At 35.1% G+C, this 26,109-nt stretch overlaps 1 protein-coding gene across 1 annotated transcript in view; it reads right to left on the bottom strand.

The window, feature by feature from the left end:
* Positions 1-13,512: 13,512 nt before the first annotated feature.
* Positions 13,513-26,109, bottom strand: part of LOC144444417 (uncharacterized) — a 237,286-nt gene continuing 224,689 nt past the window's right edge. Inside the window, exons 95-98 of the mRNA XM_078133829.1 lie at positions 25,954-26,093; positions 23,175-23,383; positions 14,568-17,345; positions 13,513-14,463 (exon numbers count right to left, since the gene is read on the bottom strand). Of these exons, the coding sequence (XP_077989955.1) occupies positions 15,109-17,345; positions 23,175-23,383; positions 25,954-26,093 (2,586 nt within the window). The 3' untranslated portion in view covers positions 13,513-14,463; positions 14,568-15,108. The remainder of the gene's footprint in view (positions 14,464-14,567; positions 17,346-23,174; positions 23,384-25,953; positions 26,094-26,109) is intronic.

The following is a 26,109-nucleotide window of genomic DNA, read 5'->3' as shown; positions in this document are numbered from 1 at the left end:
CTAATGATAGATTTTTGACCAAAAAGACACATTATTAGGCACTAATTTGCATATTACTGATGAGATAAACACATCAAGAATACATCTTAATCTAATGATAGACTTTTGACCAAAAAGACACGTTATTAGGCACTAATTTGCATATTACTGATTGGATCATCTTGTTATAGACTTTGTAAATATAGACTTAGTTTTAGTCTTTTTAGCCCTAATTTGCATATCACTAATGAGATAAACACATCAAGACTACATCTTAATCTAATGATAGAATTTTGACCAAAAAGACATATTATTAGGCACTAATTTGCATATTACTGATTGGATCATCTTGTTATAGACTTTCTTTTAGTTTGAGTCTTTTTAGCCCTAATTTGCATATCACTGAAGAGATAAACACATCCAGAATACATCTTAATCTAATGATAGATCTTTGACCAAAAAGATGAGATCATAAGCCTTAATTTGGTTTTGAGACACATATATTTGATCACTATACCATGGGTATAACTGAAGCGGTGACATTATTTTGTATTGTAATTTATGAATGTTCTGACCATCACAAAACGAAAAATAAATTTGGTTCACATTGTTGGTTGTTATGTGGTTATTAGCTATATTTGTAATATTGTAAAAAAACTTATCTTTTTCATCATCATCTTCAAAGAAGAATGTCTTTACGGAAATAACTCTTAAATTTGTAACATGAATGAAAAAAATATGCGCTGCAGAGCAAAATACACGGGTTTTAATTTTGTATGATTAGCATTTTAATCAAAGAAATATTTCGATTCAACTTTGTATTTCTTGAAAAAAAAATAACTAACTAGATTTTGCGAAAACTTTAACCCTAATTAGAAGTGGCACAGTCAGTATTTCTAGAAACAATCTATTTTAAGTTTACATTTAGTTAACTAGTTTTTGCGAAAGTTGTTAATTTTAGAATGGGAACCCTAATTAGAAGTGGCACAGTCTGTATTTCTAGGAACAACCTATTTTAAGTTTACATTTGGTTTACTAGTTTTGGGGTAACTTTAGTATGGGACCCTAAATAGAAGTGGTTTTCTGTGGTTATAGGCAATTATGGTTTTCAAGTTTGTGTTTCGTAAATAGTCTAATATAAACATCAATGATTTTTCATTTGAACATGGCAAAATACAATTGTTTCGGTTGTGAAAGAAATGTGTATACCGGAGGTGGCTGAATTTATAGGAATCTGGGTACCCGAGAACAACTTTGTGTACATGACTATGTATGACGTATCTATTCAAATTTGTTTGTCGATAAATTTTGATTTGTATTTTTTATTCGTAGATAAATTTTGATATGTATTTTGCGTTCTTAATGTTTTCGAAAATGGGGAATATTACAGTCTGTGCCACTTGAACAACCAATGACAAACTTTCCTCCTGACAAAACCGTCTAAATCCTAACCTGTCAACCCGGGCTGCCACCTTCCCGCCAAAAAAGGTACCGCGCCGAAATTGCCACCATGGCCCCCATTCCCATACAACGGGCCCAAATGCAGCAGAAAGAACAAACATAGCAAACCGACTTATCTCATATACCATCCTTCGACGTTCTCGCAGGGACCAAACCATGATAAATTGACGAACCAATACGCAAAACATTGACTTCCATTCTCGAACAGTCTCTATTGTACAGCGAACAAACATCTGAAGCAAACACAGCATCCATACGGTGATACACATTGCAATTTTTCCTTCCAACTTCCTCTTTTCGACCAGTGAGCGAAGTAGACAGCATACAGCATCCAGAACCCATACCAAACATCGGAATATTCTTCTATCATCCACTCTCAGCAGTACAAGGCTTCGGACATATACTATGACGACATAGACCAGGGTGAGCAGCACAATACCAGTATCCATCTTTGTTTATCGTTTGCTGGAGTCGCAAAGACAGTTTGAAAATGTATCACGCGTCATTTATATACCCAACCCAAGATGTTAGATTCCTGTCGAGAACCATGAACCAATCAGACCTAGAGGATCAAAATTTTCCTCTACCCCTCCAGGTGCACTTTAAAGGTGGTGGCAGGGAAAACTATTGTGTTTGTAAGACTAGTTAGGTGTTGTTTGTTTCAAATTGGTCAATCACTTGACAGGGAGTACACGTGTTACATTTGACAAACAACCAATCAAAAGTCCGGAGTTGATTTCTCCACATTCTTTTATTTTACAGGAATACAAACTTATGTAACGTGCACAGGGGTGAACACTGTGTAATGAAGGTATAGACTAGCGTTCCTCGCTAAATGCGTGCAATGACGGATAAGCACCGGTATTGTTGATGAATTATGAATGTATGTGTCGACCCCCGTTTGAATGAAAGTGTAATGTATAAAATTATGTGAAAACCAGGACGTGGTGACGGGGGCTATTGTCTTGGAATAATAAGGTGTTGTATTTTACTCAACTCGTTGACATACAGTTTATTTATTTATTTCACGGAAGGCCGGCAAGTCCCATTTACAGGCTCCTAAAAATGAAAAATTCAAGAATACAAAACACACAAGCATATCAAACAAACAAAACTAACTTAATGCACATTAAAAACACATTTTTCGATTACTTATTCTCTAAGTATGTCAGTCATTTCATGATGAACGAAGAAGTCATAGTCAAATACAGCTGTAAGTCTTGCACCGTCAACCAGTTCAATTCTGATAGAAATCTTTTAAACAGTTCATGTTCTTTCCTACATTGCAATGTCAGATCCCTTACAAAAAACTTTGATAGCTTTGTTAACTTTCTAAGCATATTAGATCAAAATTTTCTTTTTATAGCTCTAACGGAAACATGGTTACATCCCGATTCAAATTGCTGTCTTTATAATTTGCCTTCCTATACTTTCGTTACTTGTAATCGTGAAGCCTCACAAGGTGGTGGAGTCGCTCTGTATTTTCACAACTCGTTGTCCTTCTCTCGCATTAACACATGTAAAATTAATCACTGCGAATCCATCTTTGGGGAAACTATGATCAACAACAAAAAGATTGTTATAGGCGTTATCTACAGAAGACCCAACACACCTTTTAATGAATTCATTGACAGTTTAGAAGCATGCCTTGATCAGGTGTCAGTGAACGGGCGTGATTGTATTCTCCTTGGCGATATGAATATTGACACATCTTTAGATAGCCCACCCGTTACTCATTACAATACTCTCCTGAATACATACAATATGACATAATTAATTAACACCCCTACCAGAGTTACTAACACCTCACAAATATTACTGACCACTTTATTGAGTCCGGTACAATTGAAACAGACATTTCAGACCACTATCCAATTTTCGGCATTATTAAAAGTCTGCATCACGTTTTTGAAAACAGTACCAAAACACACACCTACGATTTCTGGAATTACAACAAAGAGGCCTTCTTAGCTGACCTAAGCAATGTATCCTGGCAACCAGTCCACATGTGCGAAGATCCGTCTGAAGCATACAATATTTTTAATGATTTATTTCATACTGTTATCAGAAGACATCTTCGAATAAAAACATTTACAAGAACACAAAAGTCAATTAAAAAGACGCTGGATCACAAAGGGCTTATTTACATCCATACATACATACATACAAAACATAAACTTTTCTCGAAAATGAAAAATCACCCAAGGAATAACCAAATTAAAAATATGTATACTAGGTACAGGAATACATTGACGAAGCTCCTTAGGTTGGCTAAGAAAAACTACTACACCAATAAAATTTCAAATGCCTCTGGCAACACCAACAAAACTTGGCTTATTATTAAAGAGATGTTGAACAAAACACATACCAAATCTTCTCCCGATAAATTAACTACAAACAACCCTGGAAACACATGCTTAACAGATACAAGAGATATTACTCAAGAATTCAATAATTATTTCACTGGTATTGGGCCCAATCTTGCTCAAAAGATTACAAGCAACAAAGACTTTAGACAATACCTGGATGGGAACTACCTCAACTCCTTTTTCTTTCACCCCGTGTCTGAAGAAGACGTCCTTGGAGAAATATTCAAGCTTGATCCCCGCAAAGCTACCGGTCAGGACACAATTAATCCCCTCTTAGTTATACACGCTGCTCACATTATTGCATGCCCTCTCACACATATAATTAACTGTTCTCTCAACAATGGTATTTTTCCAAGTCTACATAAGATTGCCAAGGTAATACCTATTTATAAAAAAGGTTCGCCATGCGATGTTGGCAATTATCGCCCCATTTCAATTTTGCCCGTAATCAGTAAAGTGTTTGAATCTATTGTCAATCATCAACTTGTTATATATTTTGAAAAATACAACATCCTCATCAAAACTCAGTTTGGTTTCAGGAAAAAACACAGTACTAAGCTTGCCCTGGTTGACCTGATCACTGGTATTGCTAATAAGCTGGACAATGGATATCTGACATGTGGTATATTCATTGATTTGCGGAAAGCCTTTGACACAATAGACCATAGTATTCTTCTACAGTGTCAGAGGCTTGCCTTTACTTTGGTTTAAAAGTTATCTCTCCCAGCGTAAGCAGTGTGTCTGTATAAATAATGTTACCTCGCCATATAGCGAAATACAATGTGGAGTACCACAAGGCTCAATTTTAGGCCCCCTTCTCTCTCTGATTTACATCAATGATATTGTGAACGCTACTGATGCATTTGAATTTCGATTATTTGCCGACGACACAAACTTGTTTCAATTTATCAACAATCCCTCAAATATAATTCAGCTTGATCAACTCCATTTCGACTTCAGGAAAGTCTGTGACTGGTGCGACGCCAATAGGCTCACTATCAATGTAGAAAAAACGAATTTCATGATTATTAAGACTTCGCAAAGATTGGTGAAAACGGAGGGAAGTCTGGGCATCAATCGCTCACAAATTTCACAAGTAACGTCAACCAATTATCTTGGCGTGTGTTTAGATCAAAATATGCTTTGGACATCACACATTGAAAAAGTTAGGAAAGCAATTTCTCCAATTAATGGCATAATTTCCAAAATTCGCTATTACGTACCTAAATCTACTCTTCTTCTGCTGTATAACTCTATGATCTTGCCCCATGTCTCATATTGTATAGAGATATGGGGCAATACATACAATACATTTCTCAAGCCTATCTTAAACCTTCAAAAGAAAGTTATTCGCTTTATAACTTTTTCAAATATTGGTGCTCCCTCCTCCCCTCTTTTTCAGCAACTAGGAATTCTAAGTGTCCACCAGCAATGCAAATTTAATACTTTTTTATTTATTTTTGATTTGAGGGCCGGTCACTTCCCGCAAACAGTTAACGACTATTTCAACACACCACCAAATACGTATCACACTCGGAATACAACGAGAGATAACTTTTACATTCCAAAAGTAAATCTTACTTTGACGCAACACAATTTTCAGTATGCAGCTGCAAAACATTGGAACTCCTTACCTGAAGAATTGAAAAAAATACAATCCAGGACTACTTTTAAATCTCAGTTAAAACAGTATTTGTTACAAAATTAATTCAGCTTTTTCTACCTTACATTGCATTTAATGCCAGTTGTTATATATATTTTTTGATGAGAACGCGTTTTGTTTTGTTTGTTTTTTGTTTGTTTTTGTTTTAATTTCAAATTTGTTTTTGTTTTTGCTTTGATTATTTTATTTGTTTAATCAATTGTAGTATGGGCCACAAACTTGACTAGTTTGTTTCAAACTATTTCTGTGGTCCAGCCATAAACTCTGTATTCATCCATCAGTTTAATTGTAATATTTATTCCACTGTCTTTTGTACTTTCTCTCTTGTTATGTTGATATGATTTTGAGTTTGTGGCAAATAAAATACTATATCTAAAATACATTATGAGGCAAATATATAAAATCAATATTGTCAGGTGGACAATCTGGAAAATTAAATTTGATAAATTAAAGTCAATATTCAAAATACTACAACAAAGACCACTATACGTTGTTATACATGTACATCTGTGAACGGCACAGTGTTTAAAAACATTAAATTTACTGGCATCAGGTTTGTAAACTTTCTAGTTCTCCGATCCGGCATCTGTGGAACTTTAAAATGTAACTTGAAAAGCATATATGGACTATCATAAACATTACTTACACACTTGTAAAAAATACCATGTCTAAAAACATCCTCCGTTGCGCTGAGAGGGGATTGGCAAATCGAAAAACTTGCATAATGTGCATATTGTGTCGGTTAAAAATTATTCCGTTTAATGAATTTTCCAGAACCCTTTCAATGCTAGCCTGTGGTTTATTTTGGCAAGGTTACCAAATGATTGAGCCCTATTCCAGAATACTCTCCATGGGTGATCAAGGGATGCTGTTCCTGCGCCAAACCACCATTGAATGGGGTTGGCTAAGTATCTCCAAATATAGATTACGATCCAACCTCTCCTTGCAAATCCCACACTTATAAAGAAATCTCTTATTATGTATGAACACTGAAGTCGATTACCACTGTTATTTTATACTAGTGTATCATACATTTGCACATCTCCAGAATACGGGAAGTATGCCATATAACTGCACAAATGAAAATCAGCGACAACGTTTTTTTGTGAGCTTGAAGGGAAGAGGGAACTGGGAAACAATTTGTACAAAATATTTTCTCATCAGCCCCCACCCCTTCCCTAAGTGCTGTTCGTTCCCTCGGTTTGCATTTGCGCGGAAATGTAATTCAGGCCAGATATACTCTCTGTCTAAAATAGGTGGAACAACATTATCCACATATTAGGGCAAGAAATGGCAAGACAACTAGTTTATTAACTGTTGAAAGCTTCATAAGACAGTTGATTTCTCGGGATTCAATCACGATATGAGCAGTCAAATTTTTGGTCGCTTCTTTCTTTATGTGAGGAGGATTTAATTTAGAAGTGTTTAAGACGATTTTTATGAAGATAGCACACTCGAGTAAACATATAACTATCAATCCAACAATATATACCAATGACAACTGTCAATCAAACGTGTCACGTGAACTGATTGCTTTGGTAAATGAAAATATAATTTCATTGAGACACTGACCCGCCCCTGTGCTACATCCAAGTGGGACACACAGAAGTATCTTTATACGCATATAAAGTCCAGATACGTCCTGATAAAGGAAGTCAAAAGTACAAACCATGTTTGGCAGTGTCATTTTATTTTGGTACATGCAAATGTATAATTGTTTTTTCTTCTGAGCTAACATAAAATGGAATATTAATGCTAGTACCTTTAGAATTCAAACTGTTCTTACTACATTTATCAAGTAAACAAATATACCTCACGTCTGAATAAAGACTTGAATATGTGCTGAACAAGAAAAAATGAATCGATTAACTAGAGATTCTTACATTAATACTTTGGTGACTTCTGCACAAATGTTGAAGACATTCATTGGCATCACTGTACCAGTCATTCTGTAACGTACACGTACTATAGCGTAGAATGCTTGCCAATATTCGAAAATACAATACTGCAATGACTATATGCAATACTGCAATGACTATATGCAATACTGCAATGACTATATGCAATACTGCAATGACTATATGCGATATGACTACATGAGATGACTATATGCGATATGACTACATGAGGTGACTATATGCGATATGACTACATGCGATGTGACTACATGAGATGACTACATGCGATATGACTACATGAGATGACTACATGCGATATGACTACATGAGGTGACTACATGCGATATGACTACATGAGATGACTACATGCGATATGACTACATGAGATGACTACATGCGATATGACTACATGAGGTGACTACATGCGATATGACTACATGCGATATGACTACATGAGATGACTACATGCGATATGACTACATGAGATGACTACATGCGACATGACTACATGAGATGACTATATGCAATACTGCGATGCGAGATGATGACATGATATGCGGCGATTTTGTAATGACGTTATGACATTCGTAGATTATTCAATACGCATAATACGAGTATTGATATGAAACAGGCTAGGGAGTACTCCTCAGCATGTTGCACCGTTGCACGTGGTAAGAGGTGGACCATTTGATATCCGGGGGGGGGGGGGCTTGGAAGATTTCGGGGAAAAAAAGATGCCAAATGGATTTGCTTGAAAAAAAATCCGGATATGAGAGGGTGATGGAAAAAAAGACGGACCACTACTGCTAGAAAAAAAAATGTCTTGGCAGGGAAATGATGCACAGGTTCGAGTATACTGTTCAACTTGCTCGTACCTCTCCAACCAGGACACTTGTCAAATCATGACAAACAGTTTCAAACACATGTCAGGTACCAGTCAGTTTCGTTAGCATGTGGTACATATATATATATATTTGTTCTTTTCTCTGTTTCTTTCGTAAATGGTTTAAATATTACTTCATGTAAGGGTTCATAAATAACTATACATAACATTATACATATAATACATGTATTACCTAGCTACCACACTAGTTACAGAACATGCCATGTAAGTGTTTGGCTGTTTCACAATCAGTGCTTCACTTATCTTACACTTTGGGGCAAAAGTGAACTTGAAGGTTTTGTAATGGTAACCTTCATACTATTGGATAGTTTATAAAAGAACTTAATCTAAATTGTTCTAGTCTCTTCAGTATGAATTTGTCAAAAGGGATGCTATACTTCCTATTTCAGACACTACATGTATCGACACCACAACTCAAATTCAAGTTTCTATTGTACACTAGGTATGACCTCCTAAAGTGCTCTAACACATCAGTAACTTTACTATACATGCAATATCAATGCCCCTATACCAATGTTACAGGCCCACTTTTATAACATGGAAAACTTAGGTAAAAAGTTATATTTACTTTAGCTTTTCGATGCTTGGCAATATATATCTCAGAGGCTATGCATAACCTAAAAATTGCCTAAATAGAAACAAAAAACTGCAGATCTGGCGGGGGACCCCTTGCACTCCATCACCCCAGAGGCCACTCATTCGTTAAACCAACAATAAGATTCACCAAAATTGGTAAAAAAAAAACGTAGACATGTCCAAGCCTCAAATCAAAGTTCTTCCCTCCACCTCTTACTGTCAAGATGCTATGGAACTTTATTTCAAACATGTTTCAACCTTATGTAGTTGCTTTTTACATGTTAGAGCTGCCTTGTAAAGCTTGTAAATTATTGTCTGAAAGTGTCTGTGAATAGCCTAAACATTGCCTTTAGAAGTAAAAATCCTCCAGGCCGTTTTGTAGAACCCTAGAACCCCCCCCCCCCATTCACACACACAATAACACACAAGAGGTGGACATATCCCAGTCTCAAAGCTCTTTCCTCTACAACTTACTGTCAGATGCTATGAAACTTTATTCAGGGGGGTCAGTGACTTTTTGTCGGCCCAATGGAAAAAAATACCGCCAATGGCGTTGTAGCACAACTGTAGTTTTTAAAAATGTTTATCCATATGCTAGTCTATGCTAACAAAAGGCGTTTATTTGCTGAATAACTATCCAGTTGCCTATCCAACCATGTTGCTATCTTTACGATAAATGCTATCATTTGGCTGTTGCTATGGGCGTGGTCATGTTGTTAGATATATTTGCATACATTTGTGTATGTTTTTGTTCACTTGTGTATGAATTCCTGATATTGTCTTTGCATTATACGTGATCATTTGGCTGTTGCTATGGGCGTGGTCTTGTTGCTAGGAAAATTTACATACATTTTTTGAATGTTTATTCAATTGTCTATTAAACCCTGTTGTTATCTTTGTGAAATACACCACCGTTTGGCTGTTGCTATGGGCGTGGTCATGGTTACTAGGGTATTTGCATACATTTTTTGAATGTTTATTCATGTCTTTCTATTCCTGTTGTTATCTTTGCAATATACGTGATTATTTGGCTGTTGTTATGGGCGTGGTCTTGTTGCTATGCAAATTTACATACATTTTTTGGATGTTTATTCAATTATCTATTAAACCCTATTGTTATCTTTGTGAAATACACCACCGTTTGGCTGTTGCTATGGGCGTGGTCATGGTTGCTAGGGTATTTGCATACATTTTTTGAATGTTTACTCACTTGCTTACCAGATGATGTTGTTATTTGACCAAAATATACTGTCATTTGGTTGTTGCTAAAGGGTGTGGTCATGGTTGCTAGGGCCAATTTTGTCAAAATGTTTTTAAGAAAATCTGCAGAATAACAGTTTCAGAAACATCTTGCCAAGTTTCAGACTAATTGACCAAGTACTTTTTGAGATATAAGTTTTTGACCAAAAATGAACATTTTTACACCTAATTTGCATATCACTCATGGAATCATGGTATGCTTAATATTTCTTCGTCCATACATCCCTAGATACATTCCCATTAAATTTCAGCCCAATCTGCTCAGTAGTTTTAGAATTATAGATTTTTAACCAAAAAGACACATTTTTAGCTCTAATTTGCATATCACTGATGGAATCATCCCGTCATGAACAAATCTTACTTTACACCCCCTTAAGAATGTTTCCACCAAATTTCGCACCAATCTGCCCAGTAGTTTCTGAGTTTAAGTTTTTTGACCAAAAATCACATTTTTTGACCCAAATCACACACCTGTGATGCGATCATTTTGATTTGAACAATTTCCCAACTAGACACCCAAGGTAATGGACCCACCAAATATCGTGGCAATCGGTTCAGCGGTTTTTGACTTTAAGTTGTTTACACACACACACACACACACACATCCACACACACACACACACACACACACACACAAGCTTGAGAAACTGACTGGTCTATCTGAATGTTTGAGCTCACCAATCAAGTTTCCGATTTGTATTTTCAGTGTGTCACCATACCATGGCATAAAAACTGTCAACGATGTTTATTTAATTGAAAATCAAACATGTATGAAATATGTAGTTTTCTAAATATAATATGTGTGTCATAGAACATCTTTTTACTCTCTCTATTACCGTGTGCCAAAACCAAACAGAAAATTGTGGCAACAAATGTAGGTGTTCAACATTGACGTAAAAAAAAATACGGATATCTCAGAAAGCAAAGAAAAAAAAAGTTGCCAGCATAGGCGAAGGAGAAAAAAATAATTCTCAGGCAAGCAGGTGGGAAAAAAAATAATGACTCTCCACCAATCTTCAAAGCCCCCCAGGATATCGAATGGTCTACCCCTTATGCATATTGAATAATCTACGAATGGCATAACGTCATTACAAAATCGCCGCATATCATGTCATCATCTCGCATCGCAGTATAGCATGTAGTCATCTCATGTAGTCATATCGCATGTAGTCATCTCATGTAGTCACCTCATGTAGTCATATCGCATGTAGTCATCTCATATAGTCATATCGCATGTAGTCATCTCATGTAGTCATCTAATGTAGTCGCATCGCATGTAGTCACCTCATGTAGTCATATCGCATGTAGTCATCTCATGTAGTCACATCGCATGTAGTCATATCGCATGTAATCATCTCATGTAGTCATATCGCATATAGTCATTGCAGTATTGCATATAGTCATTGCAGTATTGAATTTTCGAATATTGGCAGGTATTCAACGCCATACACTACTGTAGGCAAACTGGCTCTGTCTTCTTGGGCTAATGGAATGCGTATGGCTGTCTGCAGACACAAATTTTTCCATGTAATTTTTATTGAAAATGCGTAAAATACACAAGATCTGCTGTAGTCCGGTGCGTAGTTTCAGAGGGAGTAATTCGGAACTCTAGCCTGACAATTGTCCTCCAAGGTCATGTTCATAATCTACACCCCGCACGTACAAGTTACGTCTGCAAGCAGGACTAGATATGATCACACGGAAACACTGTCTCTCCATTCTCAGCCGAGGCCTCGTAACGAAGTTTGGAACGTCTTTTACCTATTTTCGTTTTCGGCATCGTGGTAGTGTATGCCAAATATGGAAGTGAGTCTTCGAGGGTTGTCCAACGGCAGCTAATAGTTTTCATAACACGCTGTAGAAAGTAACTGCTGAGCATTGAAACCAAAGATACGCATGCGCAATATGCATGAGTTTGTTGATGTCCCCCTAGCCTTGACACAGTTGATCGCATTACCGAAACGCTACATATTAGCAATGTAAGCGTCCATATACCAGAGTGTTAACCTGTTTTCGAGCCATATTACGATTTTCATTCATTCTAGAGGGTTCAGAGAGACAGAATCACTAACGCGTTCGCAAGTATTGTCTTTACAAGTTCCGCGAACTGGTTGAGAAGTTGTTGTTTTATATAAAAAATAACCTGTGGTTAGACTGCGATTTTATTCTTTGTGCCCATATTGCAGTAGATCTTCCTCTATCTCCTTATATGTATGTGTATGTGTGTGTGTGTGTGTATATATATATATATATATATATATATATATATATATATATATATATATATATATATATATATATATATATATATATATATATATATATATATATAGGTTTTGAAAATTTGAACCAAATTATATGCTATAGACCCTACAGAACTGTTTCGTGAGGTGTGTATTCCTCACTCATCAGGGGTAGAATGGAATATAGTATCTGCGTATCCTTACCGTTAAATTCTATTTTTCTAAAGTTCCTAACAGGGAATATCTACCTAGTAACATAGCGCATTAGCATAGTTAATTGTTCTGCAATAATGATTTATGTCTATGCCTACACGACGACACAAGTTCATTCCGTTTATTTAGAGTACATCAACATCTCCTGACGAGTGATTTACTCACGAAACAGGCTTGTAGAGACGGAAAACCCGACTTGATTTTCTTCTACCCTCAACATATACTCCGCTCTGCGTGCAGACGTATCGAGCACTGTACTACGGACAAATCTTACCACTGACTTCCTATATATATATATATATATATATATATATATATATATATATATATATATATATATATATATATATATATATATATATATATATATATATATATATATATATATATATATATATAGTGGGCCATCCAAATTTGCATTGACGACTAACCAGTCTACCTAAAAAGGTTCTGATAATAAAGCATATTACACACTGGGAAGAATCTTAAAAGTGTCTGTAATAGGCACGAAAAGGCTGGATTTTGATAATTTACCTTTAAGGTGAAAGTCGTAAAAGAAAGCTTGAGACTTATAATATAATAATAAATATAGACACTTGAATTTTTGAGTTGTGCAGTAAATATTGATTACAACTACAAATATGGCCGCCATTCAGTCAAACTTGCATATGTCTCAAAACAAAGCATATGTCCCAAATGACATGTCATCATTGTACCAGGTTTGAAAGAAAGCAGATATTGCATGTCTGATGTATTACTGATGTATTAATCTGAAATGTATCTACTTCACCATGAAATTATGAATATTCAAACCTCCATCCTTAATTTCTCCAATTTGAGAATAAGTCTAAAATTAGAGGCTGTATGGACGGACAGAATCCATTTGAATAATTCCCTTTTTGAGGACAAAACAGACAGAGAGAGAGAGAGAATAGAACTAGGCCTTTTATTACAATTGATGCAAACAAACAAACACACAATTGACTGTGATTGAACAAACAAACACACAATTGACTGTGATCAAATTAAAATAATACCAACAAAATCCAGTGTTTATCATTACAACAATAACAAATTAATTTACATTTTCTCTCAATACACAAGGTGTTATTCTCTACAAAACCAAATATTCCAAAAATGTAAAATACAATATATACACTGCTTATTATTAATCTGTACAGTAATAGAATACAATAACTGTGTATTAATTACAATGCAATGATTTCATAATCTCAATCACACTGCATAGAATGAATAAGAATCACTTTGTATTAGGAACATTTCAATTTTAGGACGGAATCTGCAAGAAGTGTAAGAAATAATTCAATAATGAAAATCTTACATATTGGATCAAAACAAGGAATGGCTGCTATAAAGGTGACAATTCAATGTACTAGACAAACCTAATGTAGAGACAGTCTAGACATACCTAATGTAGAGACAGTCTAGGCATAACTAATGTAGAGACAGTCTAGGCATAACTAATGTAGAGACAGTCTAGGCATACCTAATGTAGAGACAGTCTAGGCATACCTAATGTAGAGACAGTCTAGGCATAACTAATGTAGAGACAGTCTAGACATACCTAATGTAGAGACAGTCTAGGCATACCTAATGTAGAGACAGTCTAGGCATAACTAATGTAGAGACAGTCTAGGCATACCTAATGTAGAGACAGTCTAGACATACCTAATGTAGAGACAGTCTAGACATACCTAATATAGAGACAGTCTAGGCATAACTAATGTAGAGACAGTCTAGACATACCTAATATAGAGACAGTCTAGGCATAACTAATGTAGAGACAGTCTAGACATAACTAATGTAGAGACAGTCTAGACATACCTAATATAGAGACAGTCTAGACATACCTAATGTAGAGACAGTCTAGACATACCTAATGTAGAGACAGTCTAGACATACCTAATGTAGAGACAGTCTAGGCATAACTAATGTAGAGACAGTCTAGACATACCTAATATAGAGACAGTCTAGGCATACCTAATGTAGACTAGTAATCTGTCTACAGTATATATATTCATAATATACTGTATTTGTTTATTACTGATACATTCAATTCCTTCTTTAAAAAAACGAGTTATAGAAAATATTCCTTTGCATTCCATCTAATTCCAATTCAGTTCAGTATTGACACTACACAATTCTCTGCAGTCAGTCAGGCTCTATGCACAACGGGCTGTCAGTTTGTAAACTGAGGAAAGGAAGACAAACATGTGTTTTCCATTTGGTTTATACATATATTCAATTACAAAACACCCAATGTGTACAAATTAATCTCTGTCAAACAATTTGCAGACCAGGATTTTCTAGTACAGAAATATTGTGGTTTATAATAACTTGGCAGGGGTATAATCATTTGGCAGATAAATCCAACTATGGTACATTTTTTCAAGCTATTGTTTGACATGGTCACACATAAATCATTGCGTTAAACATAACATTTCCATGGCTTTGGCTCTATTTAGACTCACTGTCCACAAAATATTAATTTACAATCCACAGATAAATTGACCTTTGACCCCTAATAAGCAGGATCTTGTTTAGATTTGTCCACTTCATCAGGATCTTGTTTAGATTTGTCCACTTCATCAAAATCAAACTCTCCTTCATCGGATGTCACTTTTTGTCTTGCTGGGGGTTCTGAAGTAGTGCTGAAATCTTCATCTGCATCATATCCATCCTGCGTTGTCTTGGCATCTTCATCACCATCTTGCGTTGTCTTGGTATCTTCATCACCATCTTGTGGTGTCTTGGCATCTTCATCACCATCCTGTGTTGTCTTGGCATCTTCATCGCCATATTGCATTGTCTTGGCATCTTCATCGCCATCTTGTGTTGTCTTGGCATCTTCGTCACCATCTAGTGCTGTCTTGGCATCTTCATCACCATTTTGTGTTGTCTTGGCATCTTCATCACCATCACCATCTTGTGTTGTCTTGGCATCTTCATCTTCATCACCATCACCATCTTGTGTTGTCTTGGCATCTTCATCATCATCACTGCCTGCCGTTGTCTTGGTATATTCATCATCATCCTGCATCACTTTGGTATCACCATTATCATCTTGTCTTGTCTTGGTATCACCATTACCATCTTGTGTTGTCTTGTCATCATCAACATTATCTTTTTTCATTGATGCTTCTCTTTCTGATGTTTTATCCTTAAGATCCATGGCAACTGACTGAGTTTCAGATTTTGTTTCTTCATCAGCACCGGGTGGGGTCACTGACCTTGTTGATTTTTTGTCATCATCTTTCAGGGACAGTTGGGAATGTTTGCTCCTTGCAGATTTTACTGACCTCTCAGATTTGTTATTTTCATCCTTCATATCATCACCATCATCATCATGTTTTGATTGTTCAGATTTGTAATCTTCCTCATCCTGCTCTGACTTTTGAGATGTTTTATCCACATCTTTCACATCATCATTATCTTCTGATTTCTGAGATTTTCTTCCATCGTCTGAGTGATGTGAAGACTGAGAGTCAAAGTCATCATCATATTCATCTGACTTCTGTGATTTTTTGTCTTCTTCTTCTTCTTCTTCTTCTTCTTCTTCTTCTTCTTCTTCTTCTTCTTCTTCTTCTTCTTGTTTTGATATGTGTGACATTCTACTTCCACTCTTCAATGATGGAGATTTTGACTTCCTATCCCTATCATCATCTTTTGTGTCTGAGAAGAATGATTTCTGTGAATGTCTTCCACTATGTTGGCTATCAACTGACAATGTGTCTTGTGTTTTGTGAGAGCTTGCACTCAGTGAGTGTTTGCTTCTTCTCTTAGAGTGATCAGACTTGGCACTATGCATGGACTGCTTGTCATCTTTTTGTGAGCCTTCTGATCTATCTGATCGTGCACTGTGCAAAGACTTTTTATCTTCTTTGTCAGATTGTTTGGATCCATGTGAAGAATAGCTATACCAAGAATGGCTTTCCTCTTTTCCAGATTGTCTGGAGTTATCAGATCTAGCACTGTGTAGTGAAGTTTTGTCTTCTTTGTGAGAGTGATGTGACTTATTTGATTTATCAGATCTAGCACTGTGTAGTGAAGTTTTGTCTTCTTTGTGAGAGTGATGTGACTTATTTGAGTAGCTGTACAGAGAATCTAGATCTGCTTTATCAGAATGTTTGGACCTATCAGAGGTGTAACTAAGTTTTGAATGACGATCTTCTGATCTCCTTGACACATCTGATTTCCCAGCATTTGATTGAGTCTCATATTTATCTTGACTTTGCTTCTTAGCATCTGATTTGTAGCTGTATGATGAGTATTGTGATGCTGCATCATCTCTGACTGACTTTGTATGATCTGATTTACTTCCATCTTCCTTCACAGAAGCTGCAGTATCCAAGTTATTATTCTGGTTTTGATTTTCCAGTAGTTCTTGTCTTCTTTTTTGTCTTTCTTCAAGTCGTTTCTCCCTCAGAGTTGGAGCTCTGTAATCAAACATGGAATAGGTATACCGTTCCTTGTCTATGGTTTCAGATCGCACTGACCATGTTGAATCATATTTAGACTTGTCAGCTTGGCGTTGTTGATGTTGATGGGCTTGGTCTGTTAGATGGGATCGTAATGACTTGGCAGATCGTGATCTTTTAGACACTCTGGATAGTTCTGATGCATTGTCTGTAGCCCCAGACCGTCTAGATCCAATAGATGATGCAACTCTATCACTCATAATATCATCTTCAGCCATTGCTACTTCTCTTTTAATTGCTGTGAAACCTTTGGACTTCTTGAGGGCATCTTCAGGTGCACCTATTAATACATCATTGAATTACCATTAATATGAGATGATATGATGGATTAGATTAATATGAGATGATATAATGATGGATTAGATTAATGTGTGTAAGTGTATATTTAATGTGTGTGTCAGTGTATATTTAATGTGTGTGTAAGTGTATATTTAATGTGTGTGTAAGTGTATATTTAATGTGTGTGTAAGTGTATATTTAATGTGTGTGTCAGTGTATATTTAATGTGTGTGTAAGTGTATATTTAATGTGTGTAAGTGTATATATTATGTGTGTGTAAGTGTATATTTAATGTGTGTGTAAGTGTATATTTAATGTGTGTAAGTGTATATATTATGTGTGTGTAAGTGTATATTTAATGTGTGTAAGTGTATATATTATGTGTGTGTAAGTGTATATTTAATGTGTGTGTAAGTGTATATTATGTGTGTGTAAGCGTATATTTAATGTGTGTGTAAGTGTATATTATGTGTGTGTAAGTGTATATTATGTGTGTGTAAGTGTATATTATGTGTGTGTAAGTGTATATTATGTGCGTGTAAGTGTATATATTATGTGTGTGTAAGTGTATATTATGTGTGTGTAAGTGTATATTATGTGTGTGTAAGTGTATATTTAATGTGTGTGTAAGTGTATATTTAATGTGTGTGTAAGTGTATATTTAATGTGTGTGTAAGTGTATATTATGTGTGTGTAAGTGTATATATTATGTGTGTGTAAGTGTATATTATGTGTGTGTAAGTGTATATTTAATGTGTGTGTAAGTGTATATTTAATGTGTGTGTAAGTGTATATTTAATGTGTGTGTAAGTGTATATTTAATGTGTGTAAGTGTATATTTAATGTGTGTGTAAGTGTATATCTAATGTGTGTGTAAGTGTATATTTAATGTGTGTGTAAGTGTATATTATGTGTGTGTAAGTGTATATTATGTGTGTGTAAGTGTATATTTAATGTGTGTGTAAGTGTATATTTAATGTGTGTGTAAGTGTATATTTAATGTGTGTGTAAGTGTATATTATGTGTGTGTAAGTGTATATTATGTGTGTTTAAGTGTATATTTAATGTGTGTGTAAGTGTATATTTAATGTGTGTGTAAGTGTATATATTATGTGTGTGTAAGTGTATATATTATGTGTGTGTAAGTGTATATTTAATGTGTGTGTAAGTGTATATTATGTGTGTGTAAGTGTATATATTATGTGCGTGTAAGTGTATATTTAATGTGTGTGTAAGTGTATATTATGTGTGTGTAAGTGTATATATTATGTGTGTGTAAGTGTATATTTAATGTGTATGTAAGTGTATATTTAATGTGTGTGTAAGTGTATATTATGTGTGTGTAAGTGTATATTATGTGTGTGTAAGTGTATATTTAATGTGTGTGTAAGTGTATATTATGTGTGTGTAAGTGTATATTTAATGTGTGTGTAAGTGTATATTTAATGTGTATGTAAGTGTATATTTAATGTGTGTGTAAGTGTATATTATGTGTGTGTAAGTGTATATTTAATGTGTATGTAAGTGTATATTTAATGTGTGTGTAAGTGTATATTATGTGTGTGTAAGTGTATATTTAATGTGTATGTAAGTGTATATTTAATGTGTGTGTAAGTGTATATTATGTGTGTAAGTGTATATTTAATGTGTGTGTAAGTGTATATTTAATGTGTGTGTAAGTGTATATTTAATGTGTGTAAGTGTATATTTAATGTGTATGTAAGTGTATATTTAATGTGTATGTAAGTGTATATTTAATGTGTATGTAAGTGTATATTATGTGTGTGTAAGTGTATATTTAATGTGTGTGTAAGTGTATATTTAATGTGTGTGTAAGTGTATATTTAATGTGTGTGTAAGTGTATATTTAATGTGTGTGTAAGTGTATATTTAATGTGTGTAAGTGTATATTTAATGTGTGTGTAAGTGTATATATTATGTGTGTGTAAGTGTATATTTAATGTGTGTGTAAGTGTATATTTAATGTGTGTGTAAGTGTATATTTAATGTGTGTAAGTGTATATTTTATGTGTGTGTAAGTGTATATATTATGTGTGTGTAAGTGTATATTTAATGTGTGTGTAAGTGTATATTTAATGTGTGTGTAAGTGTATATTTAATGTTTGTGTAAGTGTATATATTATGTGTGTGTAAGTGTATATTTAATGTGTGTGTAAGTGTATATTTAATGTGTGTGTAAGTGTATATTTAATGTGTGTGTAAGTGTATATTTAATGTGTGTGTAAGTGTATATTATGTGTGTGTAAGTGTATATTTAATGTGTGTGTAAGTGTATATTTAAGGTGTATGTAAGTGTATATTATGTGTGTGTAAGTGTATATTTAATGTGTGTGTAAGTGTATATTTAATGTGTGTGTAAGTGTATATTTAATGTGTGTGTAAGTGTATATTTAATGTGTGTGTAAGTGTATATTATGTGTGTGTAAGTGTATATTTAATGTGTGTGTAAGTGTATATTTAAGGTGTATGTAAGTGTATATTATGTGTGTGTAAGTGTATATTTAATGTGTGTGTAAGTGTATATTTAAGGTGTATGTAAGTGTATATTATGTGTGTGTAAGTGTATATTTAAGGTGTATGTAAGTGTATATTATGTGTGTGTAAGTGTATATTTAATGTGTGTGTAAGTGTATATTTAATGTGTGTGTAAGTGTATATTTAATGTGTGTAAGTGTATATTTAATGTGTGTAAGTGTATATTTAATGTGTGTAAGTGTATATTATGTGTATGTAAGTGTATATTGTGTGTATGTAAGTGTATATTATGTGTGTGTAAGTGTATATTTAATGTGTGTAAGTGTATATTTAATGTGTGTGTGTAAGTGTATATTATGTGTGTGTAAGTGTATATTATGTGTGTGTAAGTGTATATTTAATGTGTGTGTAAGTGTATATTTAATGTGTGTGTAAGTGTATATTTAATGTGTGTGTAAGTGTATATTTAATGTGTGTAAGTGTATATTTAATGTGTGTAAGTGTATATTTAATGTGTGTAAGTGTATATTATGTGTATGTAAGTGTATATTATGTGTATGTAAGTGTATATTATGTGTGTGTAAGTGTATATTTAATGTGTGTAAGTGTATATTATGTGTGTGTAAGTGTATATTATGTGTGTGTAAGTGTATATTATGTGTGTGTAAGTGTATATTTAATGTGTGTGTAAGTGTATATTTAATGTGTGTGTAAGTGTATATTTAATGTGTGTGTAAGTGTATATTTAATGTGTGTAAGTGTATATTTAATGTGTGTGTAAGTGTATATTTAATGCGTGTGTAAGTGTATATTTAATGTGTGTAAGTGTATATTTAATGTGCGTGTAAGTGTATATTTAATGTGTGTGTAAGTGTATATTTAATGTGTGTAAGTGTATATTTAATGTGTGTAAGTGTATATTATGTGTGTGTAAGTGTATATTTAATGTGTGTGTAAGTGTATATTTAATGTGTGTGTAAGTGTATATTTAATGTGTGTGTAAGTGTATATTTAATGTGTGTAAGTGTATATTTAATGTGTGTGTAAGTGTATATTTAATGTGTGTGTAAGTGTATATTTAATGTGTGTGTAAGTGTATATTCAATGTGTGTGTAAGTGTATATTTAATGTGTGTAAGTGTATATTTAATGTGTGTAAGTGTATATTATGTGTGTGTAAGTGTATATTTAATGTGTGTGTAAGTGTATATATTATGTATGTAAGTGTATATTTAATGTAAATATTGTATATTTTTCCTTCATTGACATTGTGTAAGAAGAGCCTATGGTTCAACAATTTATCAAGATTAAATAAAGTAAATAATAATAATAAAAAAATAGTTTCAAAACACTCTGTCCAGTTTGCTAGTTCTGTTAATTAATAATTAATTAATGGTTTATTAAAATTGTTCGTAGCAGTCATAGACTGAATTGCGACAACTTCACATAACTGATAAATTTAAAATATAGCAAACATTAAAACCTTTACATTTCATGTTAAGACAGAATCAAAATAACTTTACACAATTACAACTAACAAAAGGGCACGGCAACGGACACACACGAAGACACTAACCACTGAACCATTTAAAATGCTTCTAACAAGTGTGTTTGTCATCATTCCATAGTTTAATCATGTAAGGAATTGCACTTTTAGCATATCTCTGTGTACGTATCCTAGGTAGAGATAGTTGACGAGAATTACGTAATTCAAGGCCGATTTCATCGCTACGTTCCTTAGTAAGCCAGTCACTGTGTAATCTAGACTTTTTGAGTGATTTCGCAAAGTTTAAACATATATTATCGCGTCTCTGTTTCATATCTACAATTTTACATGTCTCAAGTGCCTGTTGATATGATACATAGGCCATACCCAATATTATTCTACAAGCCCTTTTCTGAATACGTTCTAATGAATCATGTTGCTTAACGGTTAACCCAGGATGCCATACAGGTACAGCATATTCCAATAAAGGTCGAATGTACCCGATATAAATTGTGATCAGATCACTTCTACTAAGGCCAAATCTCTTAAGTGAACTTAGCAAAAACAAACGGCCACTCGCACGTCACTGATATGTATATCCCATTTCATGGTTTTAGCAATTTTGACTCCTAGTATATTGAGCACATCTGTCGATACAAGTTCTTGTCCAGCAAGTTGCAAAGATGTTGATGGCGGAGGTTTCTTGTCAAATGATACATCCATTGAATGGCATTTTGAAGGATTGAGTGACATATTATTATCTTGTGACCACTTTTCAAATCGCTGCAGTTCAATTTGCATATTATTACAATCATTAACAGATGTATTCTCAATCATAGTCAAATCATCAACATATTTAAGAGCTAACATGTTTCTATCTATTGTTATACTCGCAGCGTCGTTGATCATGCATAGAAAAGTAGCTGGTCCTGTGAGTGTTCCTTGAGGAACTCCAGCACTTAAACAGTTCCACTCGGAGAAGGTGTCTTGATATTTCACACATTGGGTTCTACCAGAGAGAAAGTCGGAAATCCATGGAATGATTGATGGCCTTGCGCCTATGTTTAATAGTTTAGGTATTGCAACATTGTGATCAACTAAATCAAAAGCTTTACTAAAACCGGTGACCACTACGCGTGTTAGACTTTTGGTGTTTTCAGCATGTTTTAATATGTTATCAACCAGTTTGACCAAATAATGAGTGGTAGAGTGGCCTTTACGACTACCGAATTGGTTTACGTCAATATTTGATTGAATATCATCCATCAGCCATTCAATAATGAAAGACTCTGCAACTTTAGCGAAATGATCTGTCAATGATATCGGTCTTAGTTTGTTCCATATTGGAGGGTTAGTTTTGGGTATCGGTACAACTACTGCTTTCTTCCACTGAGGGGGAATAATCGCCTGTTTGAAGGAAGCATTAAGTATATCTGCTAAAGGTGAGCTGATTTCTAAAGTAAATTCGCGAATGATCTTGGCTGGTATTCTGTCTGGGCCTCCCGCCTTCGTGTTACTGATCTTTGCTGTTATTAATACAGTGACACACACACACACACACACACACACACACACACACACACACACACACACACACACACACACACACACACACACACACACACACACATTCTGCCTGAGTGTCTGTGTGTGTGTGTGTGTGTGTCTGTCTGTCTGTCTGTCTGTCTGTCTGTCTTTCTCTCTCTCTCTCTCTCTTTCATTTATCCACCATCACATGCACACAATTGATCTGTCTGTCTGTCTGTCTGTCTGTCTGTCTGTCTGTCTGTCTGTCTATTATTTTATTCACACTATTAATCCTTTAGATATATTCATTAATTGTTTATACCTGTATCTAGGATGATAGCAGTGCCTGTTAGTTTCCATTGTTTAATTGGTAGTGGACATTTCAATTGTAATGTGAAGGCTGTCATTTGTCGTGCTTTGTTCATTAACACTGGACACTCAAATAGACCTATACCATCCTGTGATTGGTCAGTCATTTCAGTTTTTAGGACTGGCCTGATGTACACACTTGGCATCATATTCAGCCCACTCCTAGATTAAGACAAATAATGTGATAGGCTTACATATATTTAATAAAAAAGGAAAACAAATCATGCACTGTGATTGGTTAGGATGAATTAAGACATACATGTGGTAGGAATGTACTTTGTATGAGCCAATACATAGTAAGAGCCGGTACATAGTAAGAGCCAGTACATAGTATGAGCCATGCAGTACATAGTAAGAGCCATGCAGTACATAGTAAGAGCCAGTACATAGTATAAGCCAGTACATAGTATGAGCCAGTACATAATATAAACCAGTACATAGTATGAACCAGTACACTGTATAAGCCAGTACATAGTAAGAGCCAGTACACTGTATAAGCCAGTACATAGCAAGAGCCAATACATAGTTTGAGCCAGTACATAGTAAGAGCCAGTACATAGTATAAGCCAGTACATAGTATGAGCCGGTACACTGTATAAGCCAGTACATAGTAAGAGCCAATACATAGTATGAGCCAGTAAACTGTATAAGCCAGTACATAGTATGAGCCAGTATATAGTATGAGCCAGTACACTGTATAAGCCAGTACATAGTATGAGCCAGTACATAGTAAGAGCCAGTACATAGTATGAGCCAGTACACTTAAAGCCTGTACATACTAAGAGCCAGTACATAGTATGAGCCAGTACATAGTAAGAGCCAGTACATAGTAAGAGCCAATACATCGTATGAGCCAGTACATAGTATGAGCCAGTACATAGTAAGAGCCAATACATAGTAAGAGCCAGTACATAGTAAGAGCCAATACATCGTATGAGCCAGTACATAGTAAGAGCCAGTACATAGTATGAACCAGTACATAGTAAGAGCCAGTACATAGTATGAGCCAGTACATAGTAAGAGCCAATACATAGTATGAGCCAGTACATAGTAAGAGCCAGTACATAGTAAGAGCCGGTACATAGTATGAGCCAGTACACTGTATAAGCCAGTATATAGTAAGAGCCAATACATAGTATGAGCCAGTACATAGTAAGAGCCAATACATAGTATGAGCCAGTACACTGTATAAGCCAGTACATAGTAAGAGCCAATACATAGTATGAGCCAGTGCATAGTAAGAGCCAGTACATATTATGCGCCAGTACACTTAAAGCCAGTACATACTAAGAGCCAATACATAGTATGAGCCAGTACATAGTAAGAGCCAGTACATAGTAAGAGCCAATACATCGTATGAGCCAGTACATAGTAAGAGCCAGTACATAGTATGAGCCAGTACATAGTAAGAGCCAATACATAGTAAGAGCCAATACATCGTATGAGCCAGTACATAGTAAGAGCCAGTACATAGTATGAGCCAGTACATAGTAAGAGCCAATACATAGTAAGAGCCAGTACATAGTATGAGCCAGTACATAGTAAGAGCCAATACATAGTATGAGCCAGTACATAGTAAGAGCCGGTACATAGTATGAGCCAGTACACTGTATAAGCCAGTATATAGTAAGAGCCAATACATAGTATGAGCCAGTACATAGTAAGAGCCAGTACATAGTATGAGCCAGTACACTGTATAAGCCAGTACATAAAGAGCCAATACATAGTATGAGCCAGTACACTGTATAAGCCAGTACATAGCAAGAGTCAATACATAGTTTGAGCCAGTACATAGTAAGAGCCAGTACATAGTATAAGCCAGTACATAGTATGAGCCAGTACATAGTATAAGCCAGTACACTGTATAAGCCAGTACATAGTAAGAGCCAATACATAGTATGAGCCAGTGCATAGTAAGAGCCAGTACATAGTATGAGCCAGTACACTGTATAAGCCAGTTATAGTAAGAGTCAGTACATAGTATGAGCCAGTACACTGTATAAGCCAGTACATTAAGAGCCAATACATAGTATGAGCCAGTACATAGTAAGAGCCGGTACATAGTATGAGCCAGTACATAGTAAGAGCCAGTACATAGTATAAGCCAGTACATAGTAAGAGCCGGTACATAGTATGAGCCAGTACACAGCAAGAGTCAATACATAGTAAGAGCCAGGACACTATATAAGCCAGTACATAGTAAGAGCCAATACATAGTAAGAGCCAGTACATAGTATGAGCCAGTACATAGTATGAGCCAGTACATAGTATATAAGAGTCAATACATAGTATGAGCCAATACATAGTATGAACCAATACATAGTAAGAGCCAGTACATAGTATGAGCCAGTACATAGTATGAGCCAGTACATAGTATATAAGAGCCAATACACAGTAAGAGTCAATACATAGTATGAGCCAGTACATAGTATGAGCCAGTACATAGTAAGAGCCAGTACATAGTATGAGCCAGTACATAGTATGAGCCAGTACATAGTATATAAGAGCCAATACATAGTAAGAGTCAATACATAGTATGAGCCAGTACATAGTACGAGCCAGTACATAGTATGAGCCAGGACATAGTATGAGCCAGTACATAGCATGAGCCAATACATAGTAAGAGCCAGTACATAGTATGAGCCAATATATAGTATGAACCAATACATAGTAAGAGCCAGTACATTGTATGATAGCGTTAAAATTACATGTATTATTGAACTTGCACTTACTGTGGCTGAGACAGACAACCCTTTTCTACATCCCATGAAGCTCCTTGTAGATGTAGATGACGTAGGTACATTCCACCTTCATGTTCTATGTCAAATGTATCTACATCCATGGAAGTTGACACGTCACACTCTAACACAACCTATAGCAATAAACAA

The sequence above is a fragment of the Glandiceps talaboti genome, chromosome 13 (genome assembly GCF_964340395.1).
Source record: "Glandiceps talaboti chromosome 13, keGlaTala1.1, whole genome shotgun sequence".
NCBI classification, from domain to species: Eukaryota; Metazoa; Hemichordata; class Enteropneusta; family Spengelidae; genus Glandiceps; species Glandiceps talaboti.
This window is presented reverse-complemented; position numbering and strand designations above follow the sequence as displayed.